Raw genomic sequence first — 22,103 nt, 5'->3', positions numbered from 1 at the left:
GTTATTATGCTCAGTTCCACTTTCTTTACAATTTCTGATAACAAACACATACCTTCTAAGAAATACCATAATGTCTATTTATTTTTATGAAGAGTTGGAAGTTAAAATATTTATTCAACACAAATAACAAACACTTAATATAATTTCTCTTTGAAAGATGCCACAAGATAAATTATAGAAGAGATGCAAATGTATAGCTTTTGACATATTAAATGTGTAAAAATTATTTGGTCCTCCATAATGCAAAATTTGTTAATCCATTCCTTATTATTTATTCATTAAAGGACCTCGTTAGCTTATGGATATTCCAACTTAGAAAGCAATTGATAGTATTGAGAAGGGGATTGAATCAAATACCATTAAAAAACTTTCTTGCTCAACAAAATCATAATTGCCAGTCTCTTTAAAGTTTAAATAATATCACAAATGCAAGATGATCAAAATATGCAAAGAGAGAGTTAGAAAAAAGAGGCACAACAAATTTATACTGGTTCAACTCCAACATGAGTCTACATCCAATCCACAACCAAAGAGAGATTTTTCACTATATCAATGTTTATTACAAACAATTTCTCACAGAAACACAAACTTCTTAAACAGCACAACCTAAGGACAACAGAACAAGTCTCTTTATCTAGCCTAGGATAACTCACTCTCTGTTTAAAAGAATTGCAGAAAGAGAATGATAAACAAAGTGACACAAGTGAAAAAGAGAAAAACTTTGCAGTTGTATCGAGACAAGACTAAATGATGAAGAATTTGATTCTCTTTCTCTGATTTGCTTGCTGGTCTACTCTTCCCTTTTTGTAGAGAGTTTTCCTATATACTGAAAAGGATGAATTGACAAAAATAAAATGCTCTCAAAAATAATGTTTGCCATCATACAACATTAACATAATAACTAATAAGTTAACAGCAATAATAATTTTCAGTACAAACATTGATTTAATGAAATTAAGGGTACCGAAGTCTATTTGTGAAAATTATTTGGTCCTTCTACCTATTTAATTTGGTTCTTTTTAATAATTTAAAAATAATTGGTCTTTTTGTAACTAGTATTCTTAGTGGTCCTTCACAATAATTTTCCTTTTTTATTTCCTTCTAAATATGAAGCTGTCATTTTAATTATTCTGACCAAACAGGTAAAATGGAATTCCAGAGAGAACAATAGAGTAATTACCTACCTGAAGCTAAAATCAGAAAACACTTCTGGTTCCCAACATATCAATGGACTCCATTTTACCACCTCAAGTGAACCTTGAATTGAAAGAAAACAGTTTTGATATGATTGCCACTGTATAAGATTACATCTCCATATATTCACAAATACCATGATTCCATGAAATCTCAACCATCTGTGTTCAGCCTCAGTAGGAATTTCCTGCAAAACAAGATTGTTAAATTATTTAAAAAGACAACCCAAATACAGCACAGTAACACCATAAATTTTCTGCATCCAAAGTTAGGGTGGTATTAAAAATAAGAATCTTTGTAGTTTGTTTAATATTACTTTTAAGCAGAATTTTGTGCTGTGGAAGTATTTGAAGTTATTTGTTAGAATAAAAAAAAAGAAAAAGAAGAGAATCATATTTTTAAGAAGATGCAAATGGGACATATACTTTGTGGAAATAGGAGGGAAAACCACTTACCAGTTTGATACATGAAGCATGGATGCAGTAGGTCATCCCACTTCATAACTACATATATATGCCATGATATTTTGAATCATGAAATCTCAGCAGAAGGTGGGAAAAACAATAAATTTGATTCACCTATTTGTTAATACATCCAAAGAAATTTTCAAATGTTGGATACAGAAAAAAAAAAGATATTCCTGTCTTTTGATTTATATTTCATCTTAATTCTTATCTTCCTTTGTAAATGCTGAAAAATATGAAGGATGATAAGTATGACACATAGCAATGAGTTCTTGTCAGATAACAAAGGATGTCTCTTTAAGTACAGCAACAAAATGAGAGCTTTCCCAATAAATGAAAGAAAAGAATGCAAATTTTCTTACATTCTTTTTGGCATACCAGTTCAACTAGTTAATGTTGTTGTTTGTAAGGAAAAGGAAATTTAGGCATGTATGAATTATTTAATTGTGCTAGCATGTGAAAGCATGTGAAATATGAAGATTAGAGAATTAATTGGTAAGTAGTCAGTAACCTTTTATTCAAAAAGGTTGATGCCATCGACTTTAATGGTGGGGATGTGAGAAATTTTGGCCCAAATTTGATGATTCCTGTTCTTGCAGTGTTCTCCCAGCAAACCACAGATATGAATTTGAAATGATGACAAAGAGGAAGACAGCTTTTCTCCTGCCATATTCCTCAGATTGGAACAGTATCAAAGGAGTAAATGTTTGAGGGAGGTGAGGGGTAGAAGCTGGTTGCACTCCAATGTCTTCATATTTGGAAAGCAATAGAGATGTAAAGTCGTAAGGGAGGGAAGATGAGGTAATGAACCTTTCTCAGGGTATGACTTGGGGCCCTCAAAGCCACCATAAATGGTAAGATAAGTGAGGGTGTGGAAGTTGCCCATCCCTGATAACCCTCTCACTTGTTTCTTGCAATTTCCCACAAGAAGCTGATTCAAGTTAGGCGGCAAACCACCCTCCGGCAACCTACAAAGGTTTGAGCAACCTTTTATATCAAGAGACTCTAAACATGGGAGAAGACTACTCATGTGAGACGCAATGCCTCCAACTTGACACAATCTGTGACTTTAGGATGAGTCAAGTTGGGTGCATCTAGTCGTTCTCCTGCAAATGACACTAATTTGGGGCAGCCAACCATGGTGAGACATTGAAGAGCAGATATGAAACCAACTGAAACTGATTTCACATTCTTACACTGTAGTATCTTAAGAATCTTGAGATTGGGAAAGGCATCCAAGGAGAATGAGGTCAGTGAATCGCAGCTGTTTTCTATTTGTAGCTCTACCAAATCATACTTGTGCTGCTGCAGTTGCTCTGGGAATTCCAGGTCGCTGCAACCACTGATTTTTAGCTTTTGCAAAGATTTGGGAAAACAATTGTCAGCAAAGGATACAGCAGAGCAACAATATGAGATGTTTACTTCTTGGAGACAACTTAGATGGCTAATGCTGATTGCCTTAAATTCAGACTTACATCCCTTGATTGATAAAGTATCCCTATCAAGTTGCATATCTAGAGAACTTCCATCACGATCTTCCTGTATTTTCAGTTTGCAAACATTGGAAACAACAGACATAGAAGAAACAATTCTCAAGAATACCTGATTAACCATCTCTCCCTTTAGCATTGGGCAATCTCTTATTTCAAGCTTCCTGATCTGAGGAAAAGTTTTTGAGTCAGGTAAGTGCCACTCCTCCCAACTTGCCATATCCACAATTACCAATGTTTCAAGTGAGGGAAACGGTGTAATACACGAAGAAGGTAAAAAGATTCTACTTTAGAACGAGAATTGTAAAGTTTTGAGTTACAATAACATAAACTTCCACACAAATGCCGAGTCTGAATCCTTATCTCCTCCTCTTCAAGATCTTCTAAGTTGCAATAGAAACCTCCAGCAAGGTATATTGCCAAGACATGCAACAGATCGTGCATCACAAAAGAATCGTCACGACCTTCAATCTTTGTGAAAAATAATCTGGAAGTTAGTTCATCAAAACACTCGGCACCAACTTCTTCTAAAGTTTATTCTGCAATGTATTTTGGCAGTTGCTCCATCCTGGTTCATTCACTTGGTTGGTGTATTCTGTTTCGTAATCATCAATACACTTGGTATGTTTCATGGTTGGCCGTAGTAAATTTGTGTACTTAGTGTCTTCGGGTTTTTTCAATTTGGTTGCAGATGGTGAAGAAATTATAGGCCTTCGATATTTTGAATCAAGAGGAAGGAACATGAAATACAATGTTTCTCTTTCTTCTTTTGGACTTATTTTCTTAATAATTTGATTTCAAGGTAGCATGACTTACTACTGATGTGAAGAAAAGAATCAGAACTGTGTTTCTTTGTGTTGTTTCTTGTCAAAAGTTTTGCAGTGTCATATTTTGGATTTTTTTTCTTGATTGTTTACTCTTTACAATATAATGAAGGTTCTCTGGTCTTACTCTTGTATATAAGTAAGCATGTGATGTTTGACTCATCTTAGGGGACAAGCTGAGAGAGAATGTAGGGTAGAGGTAGAAGCTATTAGTCGTGTACGGCACAAGAATCTTGTTAGATTGCTTGGATACTGTGTTGAGGGCACGTACATATTGATTCTTGACATTTCATTTGGAAAAATTAAAGCTAAAAAGTTCAAAGACTAGTAAGATTTGAAGTATTGATATGTTTCTCAGGAAGCTTGTGTATGAAAGCCCTCTGACTTGGGATATCCGGATGAACATCATCTTGGGAATGGCAAAAGGGTAGGGCTCATGATCTTAATCTGCTTGAAGTGCTTCGCATGTTGTTGCATGAAATGTTTTGTTGACAGTAATGTGTGTTTTTCAGATTGGCTTATCTTCCTGAGGGACTCGAACCAAAAGTTGTCCACCGAGATGTGAAATAAGCTTACTAAGCTTACTCCTTGATCGCCAATGGAACCCAAAGGTTTCTGACTTTGGGCTTGCTAAGCTTCTCTGTTCTGATCAATGCTATGTCACAACCCGAGTGATGGGGACATTTGGGTTAGTATGAGTTAACCAAACATTTTCCCTTATCAGTTAGTTTCACTTTCTATACTCAAATATTTCAGACTTCCAAGTTCATGTTCTCTCTTTTCTTGTTCTGTAGTTATGTTGCACCGGAGTATGCATGCACTGGAATGCTGACTGAGAAGAGTGATGTTTATAGCTTTGGGATACTTATTATGGAAATAATTACCGGAAGAAGTCCCGTTGTTTATAGTAAACCCCAAGGAGAGGTTAGAGGCTATAACCAATAATAGCATACAGTTTTGGTCTTAATCTTCTTACACTGTTCTATGCTGATTATTTTCTCTCTTTTTCTGTTTTCCTAACTAGAATTTGGTATATTTGCAGGTTAATTTAATTGAGTGGTTGAAAACTATGGTTGGCAATAGAAAATCAGAGGAACTCATTGATCCGAACCTTCCTGAAAAGCCGTCTTCAAAGGCTCTTAAGCTTGCTCTGTTGGTTGCTCTTAAATGTGTTGATCCTGATGCCACAAAGAGACCTAAAATCGGACATATAATCCACATGCTTGAGGCCGACGAGATCCTATTCCGTGATGTATGTTCTTTCCCTTTCTTGAACTCTGCATTATACATAACTGGATAGCAAAAGCAAGATGATTCAGCATTGCTATAATCTGATTCTCATTTATCACTACTTTATCATTCTTTCTTGTAGGAGCAGAGGACCGGAGGAGAATCGTCGTGATCCCATCGCAATTATCATAATCATGAGCAAAAGGACTCTAGCAGAGAGAGAAAGCGACTAGGTGGAGAGATCACTGATCAAAGTGAAGATGATAATAGTAGTAAAATCTTGCCCATCCCACTAGATTGAGATGATAGTTGTTAAATGGTAAATGTAGCTATGTATTTATTATTTTTGGTTTTGGTAATTTGCCTATATTAATTTCTACCTCAATCTGGACAACATGCAATGAGTGTATTTTTTGCTGCATAATTTCCTCTCCCACCACAATTTAGGATTCATTGTATACTCATATTCATTATTACTAAAAATCAAAATTTTGATGTCCTTCTGCTTTATAAGACAAAAGTAGCTCAAGTGTTGAATAAAAAGTATTAATATTTTCAAGTTGTTCAAACTGTAGTATCAAACTACCTTTGTCTCATTCTGGTCCATCATAACTTATGGCCACCAAGTTACATGCAAAATTAATAAACCGCAATGCAAAATTTTGACAAATGTACTTACATGCTCACCAAGTTGCAATTGCCACAGAAGCTGCCTAGTGCGCATTTTAATGGTTGAAACCAGAAAGAAAGCAAATCCTCCAGCATAGCAGTTATCTATCCCTTGATGCCCCTGGAAAATCAATAAGAAATGATATGAGATAGAGCAGCTTCAAAGATCAATACCTCTAGATCCATCAAGTTTATGTTACCTCATGAAGAGTTTAGCTGTGACTCTTCTTGTAGCGTTTGCCGGGCAAAGGACAGTGTTGAATTTGAAACAGTAACAGAGAGAAAGGAAGCTTTTCTCCTGCCATATTCTCCAACCTGAAGTTAATTGCAGAGAGGAATAGAGTAACTATACCTACCTGAAGCTAAAACAGAAATCACTTCTTTTGATTGAATGAAGGTAATGTAAATATGGTTTGAATTTATATAAAGATTATGTGCTGAAAGGGGCAACTTAATCATACTCAATCAAGCCTCTTCATATCTGCAATTGACACTGTTTCGGTTTCAGAATATTTGACCTTCTCTGCTCAAGTGACAGCAAGGGTATTCCCATGTTTCTGTATTGCTGCTTATTCCTCAATGTATCTCATGCAGAGCTCAGAGGCTTTCTCCTGACACACTAATACACAAATTAATAACATTTCAAGACTAAGAGTTTGTCATCAGAAAAACCAAACACACAGTTATCATTCTATAGTCTTTCAGTTCTTTTTATTTTCTACACTTTTTTTCTGAAATGCATAGTACTGCAGTAATGTTGGATCATTGTTTTGATTTTAGGATCAGCAGTGAAATGATATTTAACAAACATAAATGCCACTAAAAAAGTGAAATTGCAAAGAGGAAGTTAAATGCAGTTAGAGAGAAAAATAAAGTGATCAACAAGCATAATTTAATTGCCATAATATTATAAGTTAGAAAGAAAAGATTTTCAATATAGACATTTCAGAACAGAATCTTAAGTAGCTTACTATATGTCCAAACTGCACATACCAGGATAAAGACCATTGGCTAAATTCATGGTATGCCTATATTTTAGTTTATTTTAGATTAATAATTTCAAAATAAAAAAAGATAGATACTCACCAATATGTGAAGTTGATAGAGATGAAATTGTTGTCTGATGGCTTCATCGCAACTTGACCTTCTAATGACATTAGCTATATCGAGTTCACCTTGGGAAAACTGTTTATCGATAGCGTGTTCAAAAGAAATTATACAAGGCATTAGATTAGTGTATAATAATATAAATAACTCTCCATCTATTCAACTTAAGTTGAAAAGATTATACAGCAATAATTTGATCCTTTTATTTTGAAAGCTTATACACCTCATGCTGATTCCTTTTACTTTGAATCTTCTAGCACGATAGGTAACTCTTTGATTGAAAAAAAAAAAGGGATTAGAAACAAGTACATTTTCAATCTCGGAAACCATTTTAATAGCCGTATTTAATTTGATATGTACAATGAATTTGGTTAAGCATAAATATAAAGATTAGGCAAAGAAAAAAACACCATTTTTTAAACTGTTTTCTTTCCACAAATCAAGCTATCATTTTTTGGTATGACTTGTGCATGTGTGAATTTAATTGTGGTAGCATGTGTGAATCATGAAGATTAGAGAATTACCTGTTAGAAATCCCTGTTTAGAAGACGTTAATGTCAGGGATATGGGAAATTTTGGGCCAGATTAGTTTGATGCTTGTTCTTGCAGTGTTTTCCCAGCAAACCACAATGATCAATTTGAAGTAGCAAGAGAGAGGGAGGCAGCTTTTCTCCTTCCATATTCTCCAGCTTTCGACACCAATAAATGTTTAGTTGTTGAAGGGAGGTGAGGCGGAGAAGCTCGTTGCACTCCAATGTCTCCAGATTATGGAAGAAACTTATGTTGAGAGTGGTAAGGGAGGGAAGGTGAGGCAGCGAACCCACCTCTGGGTATGACTTTATGTTGTTGCAGTCATAAGCATGAATGGTAAGATGAGTGAGGGCGTCCAAGTTGGACATCCATGAAAGATCCCTTAATCCCACTTCAAGTGATTTCAAGTTAGGCGGCAAACCACCCTCTGCCAACCTGCAAATGTTTGGGCAACCATATATCTGGAGAGACTGCAAACTTGGGAGTAGACTCTTCATGTCACGTGGTAATGCCTCCAACTTCCAGCACCCTCCATGAATGGTAATGCCTCTGACATTGACACTGATTCCAGATTCCTACACCCTGATATCTCGAGATGAGTCAAGTTGGGTGCAGCCAGTCCTTCTCCTGCAAATGACACTAATTTGGAGCACTCAATTATTTTGAGACGTTGAAGAGCAGTGTGTGGTGCCTCTGACATTGACACTGATTCCAGATTCCTACACCCTTCTATCTTCAAATTCTTGAGATTGGGAAAGACATCCAACGACAAGGAGGTCAGTGAATCGCAGCTCTCTTGTATTTGTAAGATTTGGGAAAATAATTGCCCAGAAAGGATTAGGTTTAATATTTTTTTAATATTGACTAATATTTTGAACGAATATTTTATTTTCATACGGATAAGATATAAATTTCAATTTACATTTTATAGTTCAATTGAAGGAGCTTTTTATGGTGGAAAAAGTATATTCATGACCTCCAAATTCTAGGTATAGTTTTGTTACGATGGGTAACCGGAGATAAATGAGATGGATGGCGTTGAGCGGCCCAAGTGTATGAAGGAGGAGAACTCCGGATGTATCTGCAACTCGGGAGGCTCCGTCCGACTTGCGCGCGTGAGTGAATGGGGGGTGGTACCTGCAAAGACACTCCGATGCCTAAGTTAGCAAGAGTGTGAGCAGGTCTAGAGAGTATTGGACTTAGAGATACCTGAGGCGTGTCAGTGTACTTATAGTGGTGAGCCAATAACCACCGTTGGAGTAGTGCCGTATCTTTAGGATATTAACCGTCCCATTATCTTAGGGAGGTTAAGATATGGCTTTACGAAGTGGTTAGAGAGATTTTAGGGGCGGTTACTCATTTGAATGAGTGTTTATCTGCCAGCTAATCTCATAACCGACTTCTTCATACTAAGTCGTGGTTGACACCGACTTCTTAAGTGAAGGTCGGTGCTTTGCTAGGCTTAATCTATTGGATCAGGCCTTTTGGTTGGACCTGGGCCCTTAACATTGGGCCAGGGTATGAACAGTGCCCCTACTTGAGCCTAAGATCCTTTTAAGGCTTGGGTTCAAGTATTTAACTCGGGTTCGTAGCCAACCTTCGCGGGTTTTGAAACCGACGTGATTTTCGCGACCTTTTGTTTCTGACAGTTACGTCAATTCAAGCGTCGTGTCCGTTGAGGGATCATTTAGGGATTGAGGGCTTTGGTAACGGTGCAGTCTCATTAATGACTGCCTCGTTTTTACCATTATGCCCCTTAGCCTATTTATAAATACTTTCCCTCTCTTTCGTTTTTCCGTTTCTGCAATCTTTCAAACTTCTTATTCCTTGTTCGTGCTGTATTCTTGTGCTTGAAGATCTCTCCAACCTTCATTTCTTGGATAAAGGTTAGTTTTATTTCTTCCATGTCATGCCTTATGTTTGCATGTTTTGTTTTGTGAGTGGATAGGTTGGCCTGTAGATTCTAGCTTCGTATCTCTCCTCTTTAGGGGCCGTGTTTTTTTATTTTTCTTTTTCTTTTTTCTTTTTGTAGGTTTCTGCCACTTTTCTTTTTTTAAAAAAAAAATGGCTTCCGTAGATGTTCTCTCTCTGTGGGTTGATGACACTATCCTTGGGGAGGAACCCCTGGTCGATGCTGAGTTTATCACTCATCTTCGTACTCATCACCGGCTCTGTACTTCGGAGGAGGACGAGCCAAAATATGAACTGATAATCCCGGGTCCTGAAGACCGGGTCTGTTTTGGGAGAGTTAATGAGGCGGCCCCTCATTTTTTCTTCATGTATGAATGTATGATCACCCGTTTGGGTGTTTTTCTTCCTTTCTCTGATTTCGAGATATCTGTTTTGCACCACTGTAGAGTTGCCCCTACTCAACTTCACCCCAATTCTTGGGGTTTTTTGAAGATCTATCAGTTTATTAGCCACGCTTTGGACTTTCCGACCTCTTTGAGGATTTTCTTCTTTCTCTTTCATATGACTAAGCCCTTTAGTGGGTTAAACAACAAACAGCAGTGGGTATCCTTCCGAGCCATACAAGGTCGGAGGATTTTCACCCTTTTTGACGAATCTTTTCATGACTTTAAAAACTATTTTTTCAAAGTACAAGCTGTAGAGGGTCACCACCCCTTCTTCCTTGATGAGCACTCTTCCCCTCGCTTTCCCCTTTATTGGTTGGCGGCCTCCCCTTGTGAAAAGTATGGTCCAGATGACCTGGATGAGGTGGAGGCGGCCATTGTGGGGTTTTTCCGAGAAGCGTGGGGGAGGGCCCCATACTTGGATACCAGAAAAATCCTCCAGGGAACGCCGACTTTTGTTCAATCTCAATTAGGTAGTGCATGCATTCCTGATTTCCGAGTTGTTTCTACCGACTTGAATGTTGCCGACTTATAACTGTTGGTTGTTTTTCTTGTAGATATGGCAAGGAAGAATGCTCAGGAGGCTTACCAAAGGGTCCAGGAGGCTAAAGCGAAGTCCCGGGCTAGGTCCGGGGGTGCCAAAGCAGTCATCTCTCCTCCTCCTCCTCCTCCTCCTAGGAATGTGGGCACTCCCTCTCAACCCATTGTCATTTCTTCCTCAAGTTTGTCTCGACCACCCCCTTCTGCCCAAATTTTCTCCGAGCCAGAGAAGAAGAAGCGCAAGACTTCGGAGTCTGGCTCTTCTTTGGATGGTGGGGTTAAGGCGGATGCTCTTGCATTCGTCCGAAAGAACATCTATCCTTATATAAGCATGGATGATGTTTCTGTCCGGAACCACCTTACCGCTCTGGCCGAGGAGAGTTTTAGGGCGGCGGGTGTTTGTGGCAAACTTTTGGACATTTTTTAGAAGACTCCCCTCAGCTCTTTGGGGGCATCCTCGAGGGTTGAGGAGTTGGAGGGGAGGCTTCTTATTTATGAAAAACATGAGAAGGAGTTGAAGGAGGAGAGAGATAAATTGAGGAAGGAGAGGGATCACCTTAAGGAGGAGGAGAGTAAGCTGCGGGCTCAATGTACTTTGGAGGCAAATCTGAGGAAAACAGCACAAGACAGCTACCACAGTTTATTTCAAGATATTGTGGCTGTGAGGAAGGACTTGCTGAATTCTCGAAACGCATACGCCGAGTTGGAGGACTCTATTGCTGATGGAGCCGAGGAGTCTTGGAGAATTTTCCTGGAACAAGTCAGAGTTATCGCTCCCGACTTGGATCTTTCTCCTTTGCATCCCGACAAGGTAGTTATCGATGGCGCCATCGTTGATCCTCCTGTCCCCGATGTTGCTTCTGAGTCGGATCTGAAGACTCGGGGGCAGAGGATTATTAAGTCTCCAACTCGTTCCAAAGACGCTCCGAGTTCTTCCTCCGTTCCTTCAACTGGTCCTGGTGGCGCTCCTCCTGAGTCTGGCGGTGGTGATTCCTCTACTCCTCTGAAAAGATAACTTTATTTTTTATGGCTATATGGGGGCTCGGTCTGTGAGTCCCCCCTTTTTTAAACTTATTTATATGTTGCTTGATGATGTTTGAACAATCTTTTTTGGCCTTTTAAGGCCGTTAACAAAATATTTTGTCGCGTGCCCTTAAGGGTCTAGATTAAAATAAATACCCTTTTTTGGATAAGGGTTTAAGTTACCTTGTGCGTGTATGCTTTTCTAATTTTCTGAATTCCCCTTGACTTTTTCTTGAAAACCTTTCGGACTTTTTCGTTTAAGGACTTTTTTGGGACATCCTTTAAACTCTTCCCTAGGTTTTCATATCTCTTTTTGTTATTCCTCGTACTCAACTTTTGCTTTAGCGAGTTCTCATAACTTAGGTTATTTTTGCGATGCGCTTTTCTTCTACTCGGTTCTACATCCCGATTTAAGGGTCGGTGTGTTTCCGAGCTTTCCTACTCGGTATGTTGTTCCGACTTGTGAGTCGGATTTGTTTCCGAGTTTTTACGATCGACTCATATAACCTCTTTACACCGACTTGTACCTCGTCGTTTTATCCTGACGACCATCTAGGTCGGTTCATGGGATTTTCACGTTTTGTCGAGCTTAAGTCGGCGCGTTTCGTAGAAAGACTTAGAAAAATAAAGAAGGATATTATAAGAGATATTATGGATGAAAAAGGTCTTTATTAATTGGGGAGGTACCTTCTTTTTCTACTAAGGGTCTTGATAGCCTATTTTCCCTTAGCCTCTACTATGATGCCTTGTTAAAAACCCTTCTCCAGAAAAAACCCTTTTGGAAAAAAATCATGAAGTTGGGAAAAGAGTACATCAGGGAGTAGAGTTCGCTTTTAACTGTAGTACCTTTTCATATTACAAGCATGCCACGACCTTGGTAGCTCAGTTCCGCTTAGGTCGGTTACTTTATAATAACCTTTTCCTAATACTTCTTTGATTTTGTATGGTCCCTTCTAATTTGCGGCGAGCTTTCCTTCTCCTGATTTGTTGACTCCAATGTCATTTCTGATTAAGACCAGGTCGTCTGATGCAAACGTTCTTCGAATGACTTTCTTATTGTACCTGGCAGTCATCCTCTGTTTTAACGCTGCTTCTTTTATCTGGGCACCTTCCCGGACTTCAGGGAGTAAGTCGAGTTCCTCTTTGTGTCCCTGTATATTTCCGACCTCGTCATGGAGAATTACCCTTGGGCTTTGCTCATTGATTTCTATTGGAATCATGGCTTCCACGCCGTAGACTAGTCGGAAGGGTGTTTCTCCTGTGGCGGATTGGGGGGTTGTCCTATAAGCCCATAGCACCTGAGGGAGCTCTTCAGCCCAAGCTCCCTTTGCTTCCTGTAGTCTCTTCTTTAATCCTGCCAGTATGACCTTGTTAGCTGCCTCGGCTTGCCCATTGGCTTGTGGGTGTTCCACCGAGGTGAACTGGTGCTTGATTTTCATACGGGCTACTAGATTTCTGAAGGTGGCATCGGTAAATTGAGTTCCGTTGTCTGTAGTGATGGAATAAGGTATTCCATACCTTGTGATGATGTTTTTGTAGAGGAACCTGCGACTTCTTTGAGCGGTGATAGTGGCTAATGGTTCTGCTTCTATCCACTTTGTGAAGTAATCTATTCCCACGATCAAGTATTTGACTTGTCTTGGTGCTTGAGGAAAAGGACCTAACAAATCCATCCCCCATTTTGCAAAGGGCCAGGGAGAAGTGATACTGATGAGCTCTTCTGGTGGAGCTACGTGGAAATTCGCATGCATCTGACATGGTTGGCATTTTTTCACAAAGTCTGTGGCATCTTTTTGCAAGGTCGGCCAATAGAATCCTGCTCGGATTATTTTCCTGGCGAGCGACCTTGCTCCGAGATGGTTTCCGCAGATCCCACTATGTACTTCTTCCAACACCTCGGTGGTTCTTGAGGTCGGTACGCACTTTAGCAATGGCGTTGATATCCCTCTTCTGTAAAGGACATTTCTCACCAAAGTATAGTGCTGTGCTTCCCTTCGGATCTTTTTAGCTTCTTTTTCCTCTTTAGGGAGGATGTCGAATTTTAGGTATTCGACTAAGGGATTCATCCATCCGAGGTTTAAACCGACTACCTCAAGTACCTCCTGTTTATCTTCTGTTTTTGCAACTGAGGGCTCTTGGAGGGTTTCTTGAATCAGGCTTCTGTTGTTTCCTCCTGGTTTGGTACTTGCTAACTTGGAGAGGGCATCCGCTCTACTATTTAGATCCCGAGGTATGTGTTTGACCTCGGTTTCCGCAAAGTGCCCGAGGTGCTCCAAGGTTTTTTCTAAGTACCTTTTCATATTTGGGTCCTTTGCCTGATACTCTCCACTTATTTGGGAGGTCACCACTTGCGAGTCGCTGTATATCATCACCTTTGTAGCGCCAACTTCTTCTGCTAATTTTAATCCGGCGATCAAGGCTTCATATTCTGCCTGATTGTTAGAAGCCGAAAATTCAAATTTTAAGGAGACCTCTATTTGGGTTCCTTTTTCATCTACTAATATTATGCCTGCGCCGCTCCTTGTTTTGTTGGAGGACCCGTCTACATAGAGTTCCCATGTAGTCGGCTTTTCCTCTTGCTCTCCTGCATATTCTGCGACGAAGTCGGCGAGGCATTGGGCTTTGATTGCTGTCCGAGTTTCATATCTCAAATCGAACTCGGAGAGCTCTATTGCCCATTGAACCATTCTTCCTGCAACATCCGTCTTTTGAAGGATTTGCTTCATGGGTAGGTTTGTGCGGACTCTTATTGTGTGAGCTTGAAAGTAAGGTCGTAGCCTTCGTGAGGCTATTACTAAGGAGTAGGCAAACTTTTCTAGTTTGTGGTACCTTAGTTCAGGGCCTTGTAGGACCTTACTGATGAAGTAAACCGGGTGTTGTCCGACCTCGTCTTCTCTGATCAGGGCTGATGAGACAGCCCTGTTTGCTACGGATAGGTATAGGACGAGGTCTTTTCCCGGTATTGGTCGAGTTAAGATAGGAGGTTGGCTTAAGAATTTTTTGAACTCTTGGAACGCCTCCTCGCATTCCGGAGTCCATTCGAATTGGCATCCCTTCCTTAATAAGGAAAATAGTGGAAGGGATTTTAGTGCCGATCCTGCCATAAATCTGGAAAGGGCTGCAAGTCGGCCGTTGAGCTGTTGGACCTCTCTTAAACAAGTCGGGCTTTTCATCTCTAGGATGGCTCTGCATTTATCGGGATTGGCCTCAATCCCTCTTTGTGTTAGCATGAATCCTAGAAATTTTCCTGCTTCAACCGCGAAGGCGCATTTTGCGGGATTTAGTCTCATCCCATGCAACCTTATGGTGTCAAAGACTTGTGAGAGGTCGGTCAAGAGGTCGACTTCTTCCTTGGTCTTTACTAGCATGTCGTCGACGTATACCTCCATCAGGCTCCCTAGGTGGGGGTAAAACACTTTATTCATCAACCGTTGGTATGTGGCTCCTGCATTCTTTAATCCGAATGGCATGACCACATAGCAATAGTTTGCCCTCGGTGTGATGAAAGATGTTTTCTCTTGGTCGGGTTCGTACATCGGGATTTGGTTATATCCCGAGTAGGCGTCCATGAATGATAAGTATTGGTACCCCGAGCTGGAGTCCACCAGGGTATCAATACTCGGTAGGGGATAAGGGTCCTTAGGACATGCCTTATTCAAGTCGGTATAGTCGACGCACATTCTCCATTTACCATTCTGTTTTTTGACTAGCACTACATTGGCTAGCCACGTTGGGTATTTGACCTCTCTAATAAAGCCGGCTTCCAGGAGCGCCTGCACTTGCTCTTCTACTATTAGGGCTCGTTCTGGGCCGAGCTTGCGTCTTCTTTGCTGTACAGGTCGGGACCCTGGGTAAACCGAGAGTCTGTGGGACATGAGCTCGGGATCAATCCCGGGCATGTCGGAAGCCTTCCATGCGAAGAGGTCAGAATTAGCTCTTAGGAGTTCACCCAACTTTTGTTTCAGGGTTTCCCCTAGGTTGGCTCCTATGTAAGTGTTTTTTCCTTCCTCTCCACCGACTTGTATCTCCTCGGTTTTTCCTCCCGGTTGGGGTCGCAATTCTTCTCTGGTCCTTGTGCCGCCTAGCTCTATGGTGTGGACTTCTTTGCCCTTTCCTCTCAAATTTAGGCTTTCATTATAGCACTTCCTCGCCAATTTTTGATCTCCTCTTACCGTTGCTATTCTCGCTGAAGTCGGGAATTTCATGCAAAGGTGGGGAGTGGATACCACTGCTCCGAGGCGATTAAGGGTAGTCCTGCCGATTAAGGCATTATAGGCTGACCCTTCATCAATGACTATGAAGTCTATGCTCAGAGTCCTTGATTTTTCCCCTCTTCCAAAAGTGGTGTGCAGGGGTAAGAATCCCAGTGGTTTTATTGGCGTATCCCCTAATCCATATAAGGTGTCGGGGTAGGCTCTCAACTCTTTTTCATCTAACCCTAGCTTGTCGAAGGCGGGCTTGAAAAGGATGTCCGCCGAGCTTCCTTGGTCTACTAGGGTTCTGTGGAGATGGGCATTGGCTAGGATCATAGTTATCACCACGGGATCATCATGCCCGGGAATTATCCCTTGCCCCCATCTTCTTTTGTGAATGAGATAGTGGGGAAGTCGGGTGTCTCTTCCTCGACTTGATAGACTCTTTTGAGATGTCTTTTGCGAGGGGATTTAGTGAGGCCCCCTCCCGCAAATCCTCCCGAGATCATATGAATATGTCTCTCTGGAGTCTGCGGTGGTGGATCTCTTCTATCCATATCATCTCGCTTTCTTTTCCCGTGAGTGTCCGACCTTTCCATGAGATATCTATCAAGCCGACCTTCTCTAGCCAACTTTTCTATCACATTTTTGAGGTCGTAACAATCGTTGGTGGAGTGACCATATATTTTATGGTACTCACAGTAGTCGCTGCGGCTTCCCCCTTTTTTGTTTTTAATAGGTCTAGGGGGTGGCAGCCTTTCAGTGTGGCAAATCTCTCTGTACACATCCACTATAGAAGTTTTGAGAGGAGTATAAGAGTGATATTTTCTGGGCCTCTCGAGACCGAGTTCTTCCTTCTTCTTGACTTCCCTTTCCCTCTCCTTAGATGAGGGAGGGGGTCCAGGTCGCCAACTCAGGTCTCTTAATTTCGCATTCTCTTCCATGTTGATGTACTTTTCGGCCCTTTCTTGTACATCACTTAGAGAAACGGGGTGCCTTTTAGATATGGACTGTGAGAAGGGACCTTCTCTGAGCCCATTGACTAGCCCCATTATGACTGCCTCTGTGGGCAGGTCTTGGATCTCCAAACATGCCTTATTGAACCTTTCCATATAGGCTCGCAAAGACTCTCCGACCTCCTGTTTTACTCCCAGGAGGCTCGGTGCATGTTTCACCTTATCTTTCTGAATTGAGAACCTCATTAAAAACTTCCTTGAGAGGTCTTCAAAGCTGGTGATTGATCTTGGTGGGACGCTATCGAACCACTTCATTGCCGCTTTCGATAAAGTGGTCGGGAAAGCTTTGCATCTCGTAGCGTCGGAGGCATCAGCTAGATACATCCGACTTTTGAAGTTGCTTAGATGATGCTTTGGGTCTGTGGTCCCATCATAGAGGTCCATATCAGGGCTTTTGAAGTTTCTCGGAACTTTTGCCCTCATTATGTCCTCGCTGAAAGGATCCTCTCCACCCAGGAGTTGATCTTCCTGATCGTCGCAAGAGTTGTGACCCTTGAGGGAGGATTCTAGCTGTAAGAGTTTTCTTTCTAACTCTTTTCGCCGCTCCATCTCCTCTTTAAGGTACCTTTCAGTTTCCTTCTGTTTCTCCCGCTCTTGCTCCAACCGTTCCAGGCGGCTATGGACTAATCCCATTAATTCAGCTACGTGGGATGGTCCGCCTTTTTCTGATTCGCGCCCATCTGAGGAATTTATCTTCGGATTTTTCACTCCGGAGGTACCCTCTCTGTGTTGATTGTTATCTTCCTGGTGTTGGGCCAGGTCTTCATTGTCATTGCCCATGTCTAGATTCTCTTGTTCAGAATCTGTTTCCACATGGCCTTCTTCGTGGGATCTGTCCGCCATCGATGGATGATCTCTCGGGTCCCCGGCAACGGCGCCAATGTTACGATGGGTAACCGGAGATAAATGAGATGGATGGCGTTGAGCGGCCCAAGTGTATGAAGGAGGAGAACTCCGGATGTATCTGCAACTCGGGAGGCTCCGTCCGACTTGCGCGCGTGAGTGAATGGGAGGTGGTACCTGCAAAGACACTCCGATGCCTAAGTTAGCAAGAGTGTGAGCAGGTCTAGAGAGTATTGGACTTAGAGATACCTGAGGCGTGTCAGTGTACTTATAGTGGTGAGCCAATAACCACCGTTGGAGTAGTGCTGTATCTTTAGGATATTAATCGTCCCATTATCTTAGGGAGGTTAAGATATGGCTTTACGAAGTGGTTAGAGAGATTTTAGGGGCGGTTACTCATTTGAATGAGTGTTTATCTGCCAGCTAATCTCATAACCGACTTCTTCATACTAAGTCGTGGTTGACACCGACTTCTTAAGTGAAGGTCGGTGCTTTGCTAGGCTTAATCTATTGGATCCGGCCTTTTGGTTGGACCTGGGCCCTTAACATTGGGCCAGGGTATGAACAAGTTTAAAATTATAAAAAATTATAGGGATAAATTTATAATATTCATGACCTCTAAGGTTTTCTGCCCGTACACAAATCGATTCAGGATTTTCAGTATCTCCAATCAGACGGTTCGATTTCTCTTGGACAGCTATCATACGCCCAATGAATCACCATACACCCCTATAACTCAGATATACACCCTTCCTTTCATCATATTAAAAATAAAAAGTTCTTTGTTTATATTCTGCTTCAGTTCAAAAAGACCAAAAAAAATTTTGGAACATAATTTTAATTTAACTTTTCTATGATCATTAAAACAAACAATAAAAATTAAATCAAGAATGAATTATAGCAGCAAAAATAAAATATTTTAAATTGGTCTTTTAAGCTCTTCAATAATATACTTTTTCCACCAAATATATGTCCCTTAATTGAATAATTCACAAGAGTTTAGTTTGTAAAATTTAGTAAAGGTTTTTTTTGTGACTAAATTTAGTAAGGGTTTAAAATAGTTATAGATATATATAAATTATTGTCGACTGATTGGTGTGAGAGAAACAGAAGAAGTGCCTCCTCAAAACCCTAACTCGTCAAACCTTCTTCCTCTCGCCGCTGCCACTACTACTACTTGGACCTTCAAGCGTTTCCAAATCTTCTCGAGAGACCAAATCTCCACCGCAACTATGGCCACTTCCGCCGCTGCGCCGCGCCAGCTCTCTCAGAAGGAGCAAGACATCCAGATGATGCTTGCGGCTGAGGTGCATTTGGGAACCAAAAACTGCGACTTCCAGATGGAACGCTATGTCTTCAAACGCCGCAATGATGGTAAAACACTCTTCTTTTGATAATTTTTTCTTATTTTCTCGGTTACATTTTGGTTGTGAATATGAATAAGATTGAAGCGTGTGTCGATTGTGGTGAATTTGAAGGGCATTTTGATTTTGTAACGTTATATCTTGGGTTTATTCTGATATTCGTTTGCTCATATTAAATACACAGAGATCTGTGTAGAAATTTATTTATTTATTGTGTCTATATATTCCTTGCTCATTTGTGAATTTTCTTTTCGGTTTATTTATTTATCTTTTTGTGTCTATAGGGTTCTGTTTTTTGTTATGTGCTTTTGTAACTTCTGTTCCAAAATTGATCAAACCTTAAGATGCCTATAATCATTCTAATTCAGTAATATATATATACAAAAGTACACGTGAAAGAGTTTGGGGTGGATAAAAATACAGGCTATGATTTATAAATATAAAAGTACACCAAAGATTGTTTTCCATGGACAAAAGTACACATTAAAGATTTGTAAATATCAAACCTTACCAACAGTATGACACTTTTGTCTATCGAAAACAATATCTGAAGAATACTTTTGTTTTCACGAATCTTTAGTAGGTATTTTTGTCCATCCCAAACTCTTTTATGTGTACTTTTGTCAATTTACTCTTCTTTCGTTTGTACATTGTACTGAACAAAGAACGCATTTTATCTTTTTGTTGATTTTTAGTATTTCCTGTTACCAGGTATTTACATAATTAACCTTGGCAAGACATGGGAGAAGCTCCAACTTGCTGCTAGGATTATTGTCGCCATCGAGAATCCGCAGGACATCATTGTTCAGTCTGCTAGGCCATATGGTCAGAGGGCAGTCTTGAAATTTGCCCAATACACCGGTGCAAATGCAATTGCTGGAAGGCACACTCCTGGAACATTCACTAATCAGATGCAGACATCCTATAACGAGCCTCGCCTTCTTATTCTGACTGATCCAAGGACTGATCATCAGGTACCGCATTAGATGTTCAAAGAGTTTTCTGGTTGTGTTGAGGATGTAATGTTGTATATGTAATATGTTTTCACTTTTAACAACCAATGTTTTCATGGGGCTTTGAAATTCTGCTATCAGTTGATCTCATTTTTGTTTTTCCATTTTTGTGCAGCCCATTAAGGAAGGTGCTCTTGGAAATATTCCAACAATTGCCTTTTGCGATACTGATTCTCCAATGCGGTATGTTGATGTTGGCATTCCTGCCAATAATAAGGGGAAGCACAGTATTGGTTGTCTTTTTTGGCTATTAGCAAGGATGGTTTTGCAGATGAGGGGTATTATTCGTCCAGGGCTTAAATGGGATGTGATGGTAAAAACTTATTTCTGCTCTTATGAATGTAACTATTGTTACTTTGCACTTGATTCAGAACAAGTTTTCTTTCAGTACGTGCAAGCATCTAGAAAATCATATTTTCTTGTAAGATAGTAATATTATTCTTTGGTATCCTTCCAATATTAGATAATTTATGTCAACTTTTCATGTGTAGGTGGATCTATTCTTCTATAGAGAACCTGAAGAGGCCAAGCAACAAGAGGAGGAGGAAGCACCAGCTGCCCCAGAATATGCCATTCAAGACTTCGGTGCTGCTGGCATTGCCGGTTTCCCCACAGCTGATGGTGAATGGGCGGCTGTCACAGAACAACCCTGGCCCGAGGCAGTTCCACAACAACCTATTGCAGCTGCGCCTGCTGATTGGGCCCCAGATACTTGTAAGAATAATTTATTCAACTTTGGATCTGTGGTTATATGCTAGTCATTTGTGTGATTTAATTTCAGTTTGATTGGTTGTATTGTCATTCTCTTTACGCCCGTATTTGTTCTCCCTCCTTTTTCCTAATAAATTGGATGCGCAATAGTTGCTGCATCAAGCTTTTAATGTGTTCTTGTGTTTCAAAGGTTCTCCCTCGAAATGGTAGAAACTCTTGCAGCTTTAACATAGTCTTGTTAAAAAAATATAAGATCACAATATGTTTGACCTAAGTTCTTTTTATAGCTGCAGCTGCAGGTGATTGGGAACCGGTTCCAGCTCCTCAGCCTTCCGTTCCGGCACCCGGAGCTGTTGCTCCCACTGGTTGGGAATAGGATGAGTATGGGATTTTCTTTTGTTTAGGATAGATGCATCATTACCTGTAGGTTTGATATTTGAAGTTGTAAAATTTTGATTTAGGATACTGATACTTGGTTTGTTTCAACAATTTAATTGTTCCGTTGCGACCGCTAATGGTACTGAAGTTTGCTGAGACAAAAGAATATGTCGGGATAACCTTACAAGATCACATTTTGCATATTGACCTAGTATCTCAATTTTTCGGATGCCCCATCTTTAATTGAAATTCAAACTTACTATGTAAGAATAAAATTTAAAACTGTTCATACTATGGACAATAATCCATCATTTAATCACTGTAAGAAAATGTCGCATATCTAATCAATTTACAACGACATGCAATGGAAAAAGTACAATATATAAAGCATGTTCGTGATTATATTAATATTCCCTTTCATCCATTAAGGTAAGATTTCTTGTTTACTTGCATCAGATACAAATGTTACGTTGAATAGTGTATCTTTCTAGGGTTTTAAGGGTTTGTATAAAAATGATCTATATAAGAAATATAGAAAATTAATTTTTAACATTTTGTGACTAAATTTTTATATAGTTAATATTAATAAATTTTTTATATAAAATAATTTATTTAACTTTTTTTTTTTTTTGTCAAAGGTAAAGTCATTTTATTTCACTATAAATAAATTTGAGGTCCATATTTGGACAACAAATGAAGGATAGTATTGAAATGTTCCACAAAAAACCAAATCAGTTTACAAGAAGAGTATAAAGGCCTCAAGAGAGTGAAATGAAAGAACATCTTTAATTTTGAAGTTCATGGAAGACCCGATGAGCAGAAATCGCCCAAGGTGCATCAAACCCTTCAATTCTCCCAGTTTGGTATAGGGAGCTTCTTTGTGCCAGAGACCCACCAAGAGTCACATTCATCTACCATGAATACAAACAACTATCACTTGATGACAACAAAACTGTCTCCTTCAAACCCTCCCAAGCTTCCTTCTTCTTTGGCCCCCAAGAGATTGATGCATTGCGCTGCGGGAATTCTACTTTTCTACACCTCCGGATTTCCAGCTTTTGCAAAGATTTGGGAAAACAATTGCCCGGAAAGGATACATGAGAGGAACACCCTGAGATGTCTATTTCTTGCAGGCAACTTAGATGGTTCATGCTCATCA

General features: G+C 40.1%; 1 protein-coding gene and 1 long non-coding RNA gene across 4 annotated transcripts; one reads left to right on the top strand and one right to left on the bottom strand.

Moving 5' to 3' along the window:
* Positions 1–493: 493 nt before the first annotated feature.
* On the bottom strand, positions 494–8,312 carry LOC130960641 (uncharacterized). 2 transcript variants are annotated; one of them, XR_009079184.1, is made up of 7 exons: positions 7,503–8,312; positions 6,958–7,056; positions 6,333–6,490; positions 6,072–6,186; positions 5,882–5,992; positions 1,185–1,381; positions 494–826 (listed from the first exon to the last, which is right to left on the bottom strand). It is a non-coding gene; the product is annotated as an uncharacterized LOC130960641 (long non-coding RNA). The 2 variants fall into 2 exon arrangements; XR_009079185.1 differs by having other exon boundaries at positions 6,333–6,482.
* A 10,258-nt stretch (positions 8,313–18,570) lies between these two features.
* LOC130962054 (40S ribosomal protein SA-like) lies at positions 18,571–21,147 on the top strand. Of its 2 annotated transcripts, none has more exons than XM_057888141.1 (5): positions 18,571–18,852; positions 19,554–19,816; positions 19,971–20,168; positions 20,347–20,569; positions 20,860–21,147. In XM_057888141.1, exons 1-5 carry the CDS (start codon positions 18,711–18,713, stop codon positions 20,940–20,942), a joined length of 909 nt encoding a protein of 302 aa, XP_057744124.1. In that variant the 5' UTR covers positions 18,571–18,710; the 3' UTR covers positions 20,943–21,147. The 2 variants fall into 2 exon arrangements, with proteins under 2 accessions (XP_057744124.1, XP_057744123.1); XM_057888140.1 differs by having other exon boundaries at positions 20,854–21,147.
* The last annotated feature ends 956 nt before the right edge of the window (positions 21,148–22,103 follow it).

The sequence above is a fragment of the Arachis stenosperma genome, chromosome 2, assembly GCF_014773155.1.
Source record: "Arachis stenosperma cultivar V10309 chromosome 2, arast.V10309.gnm1.PFL2, whole genome shotgun sequence".
NCBI lineage: Eukaryota > Viridiplantae > Streptophyta > Magnoliopsida > Fabales > Fabaceae > Arachis > Arachis stenosperma.
This window is presented reverse-complemented; position numbering and strand designations above follow the sequence as displayed.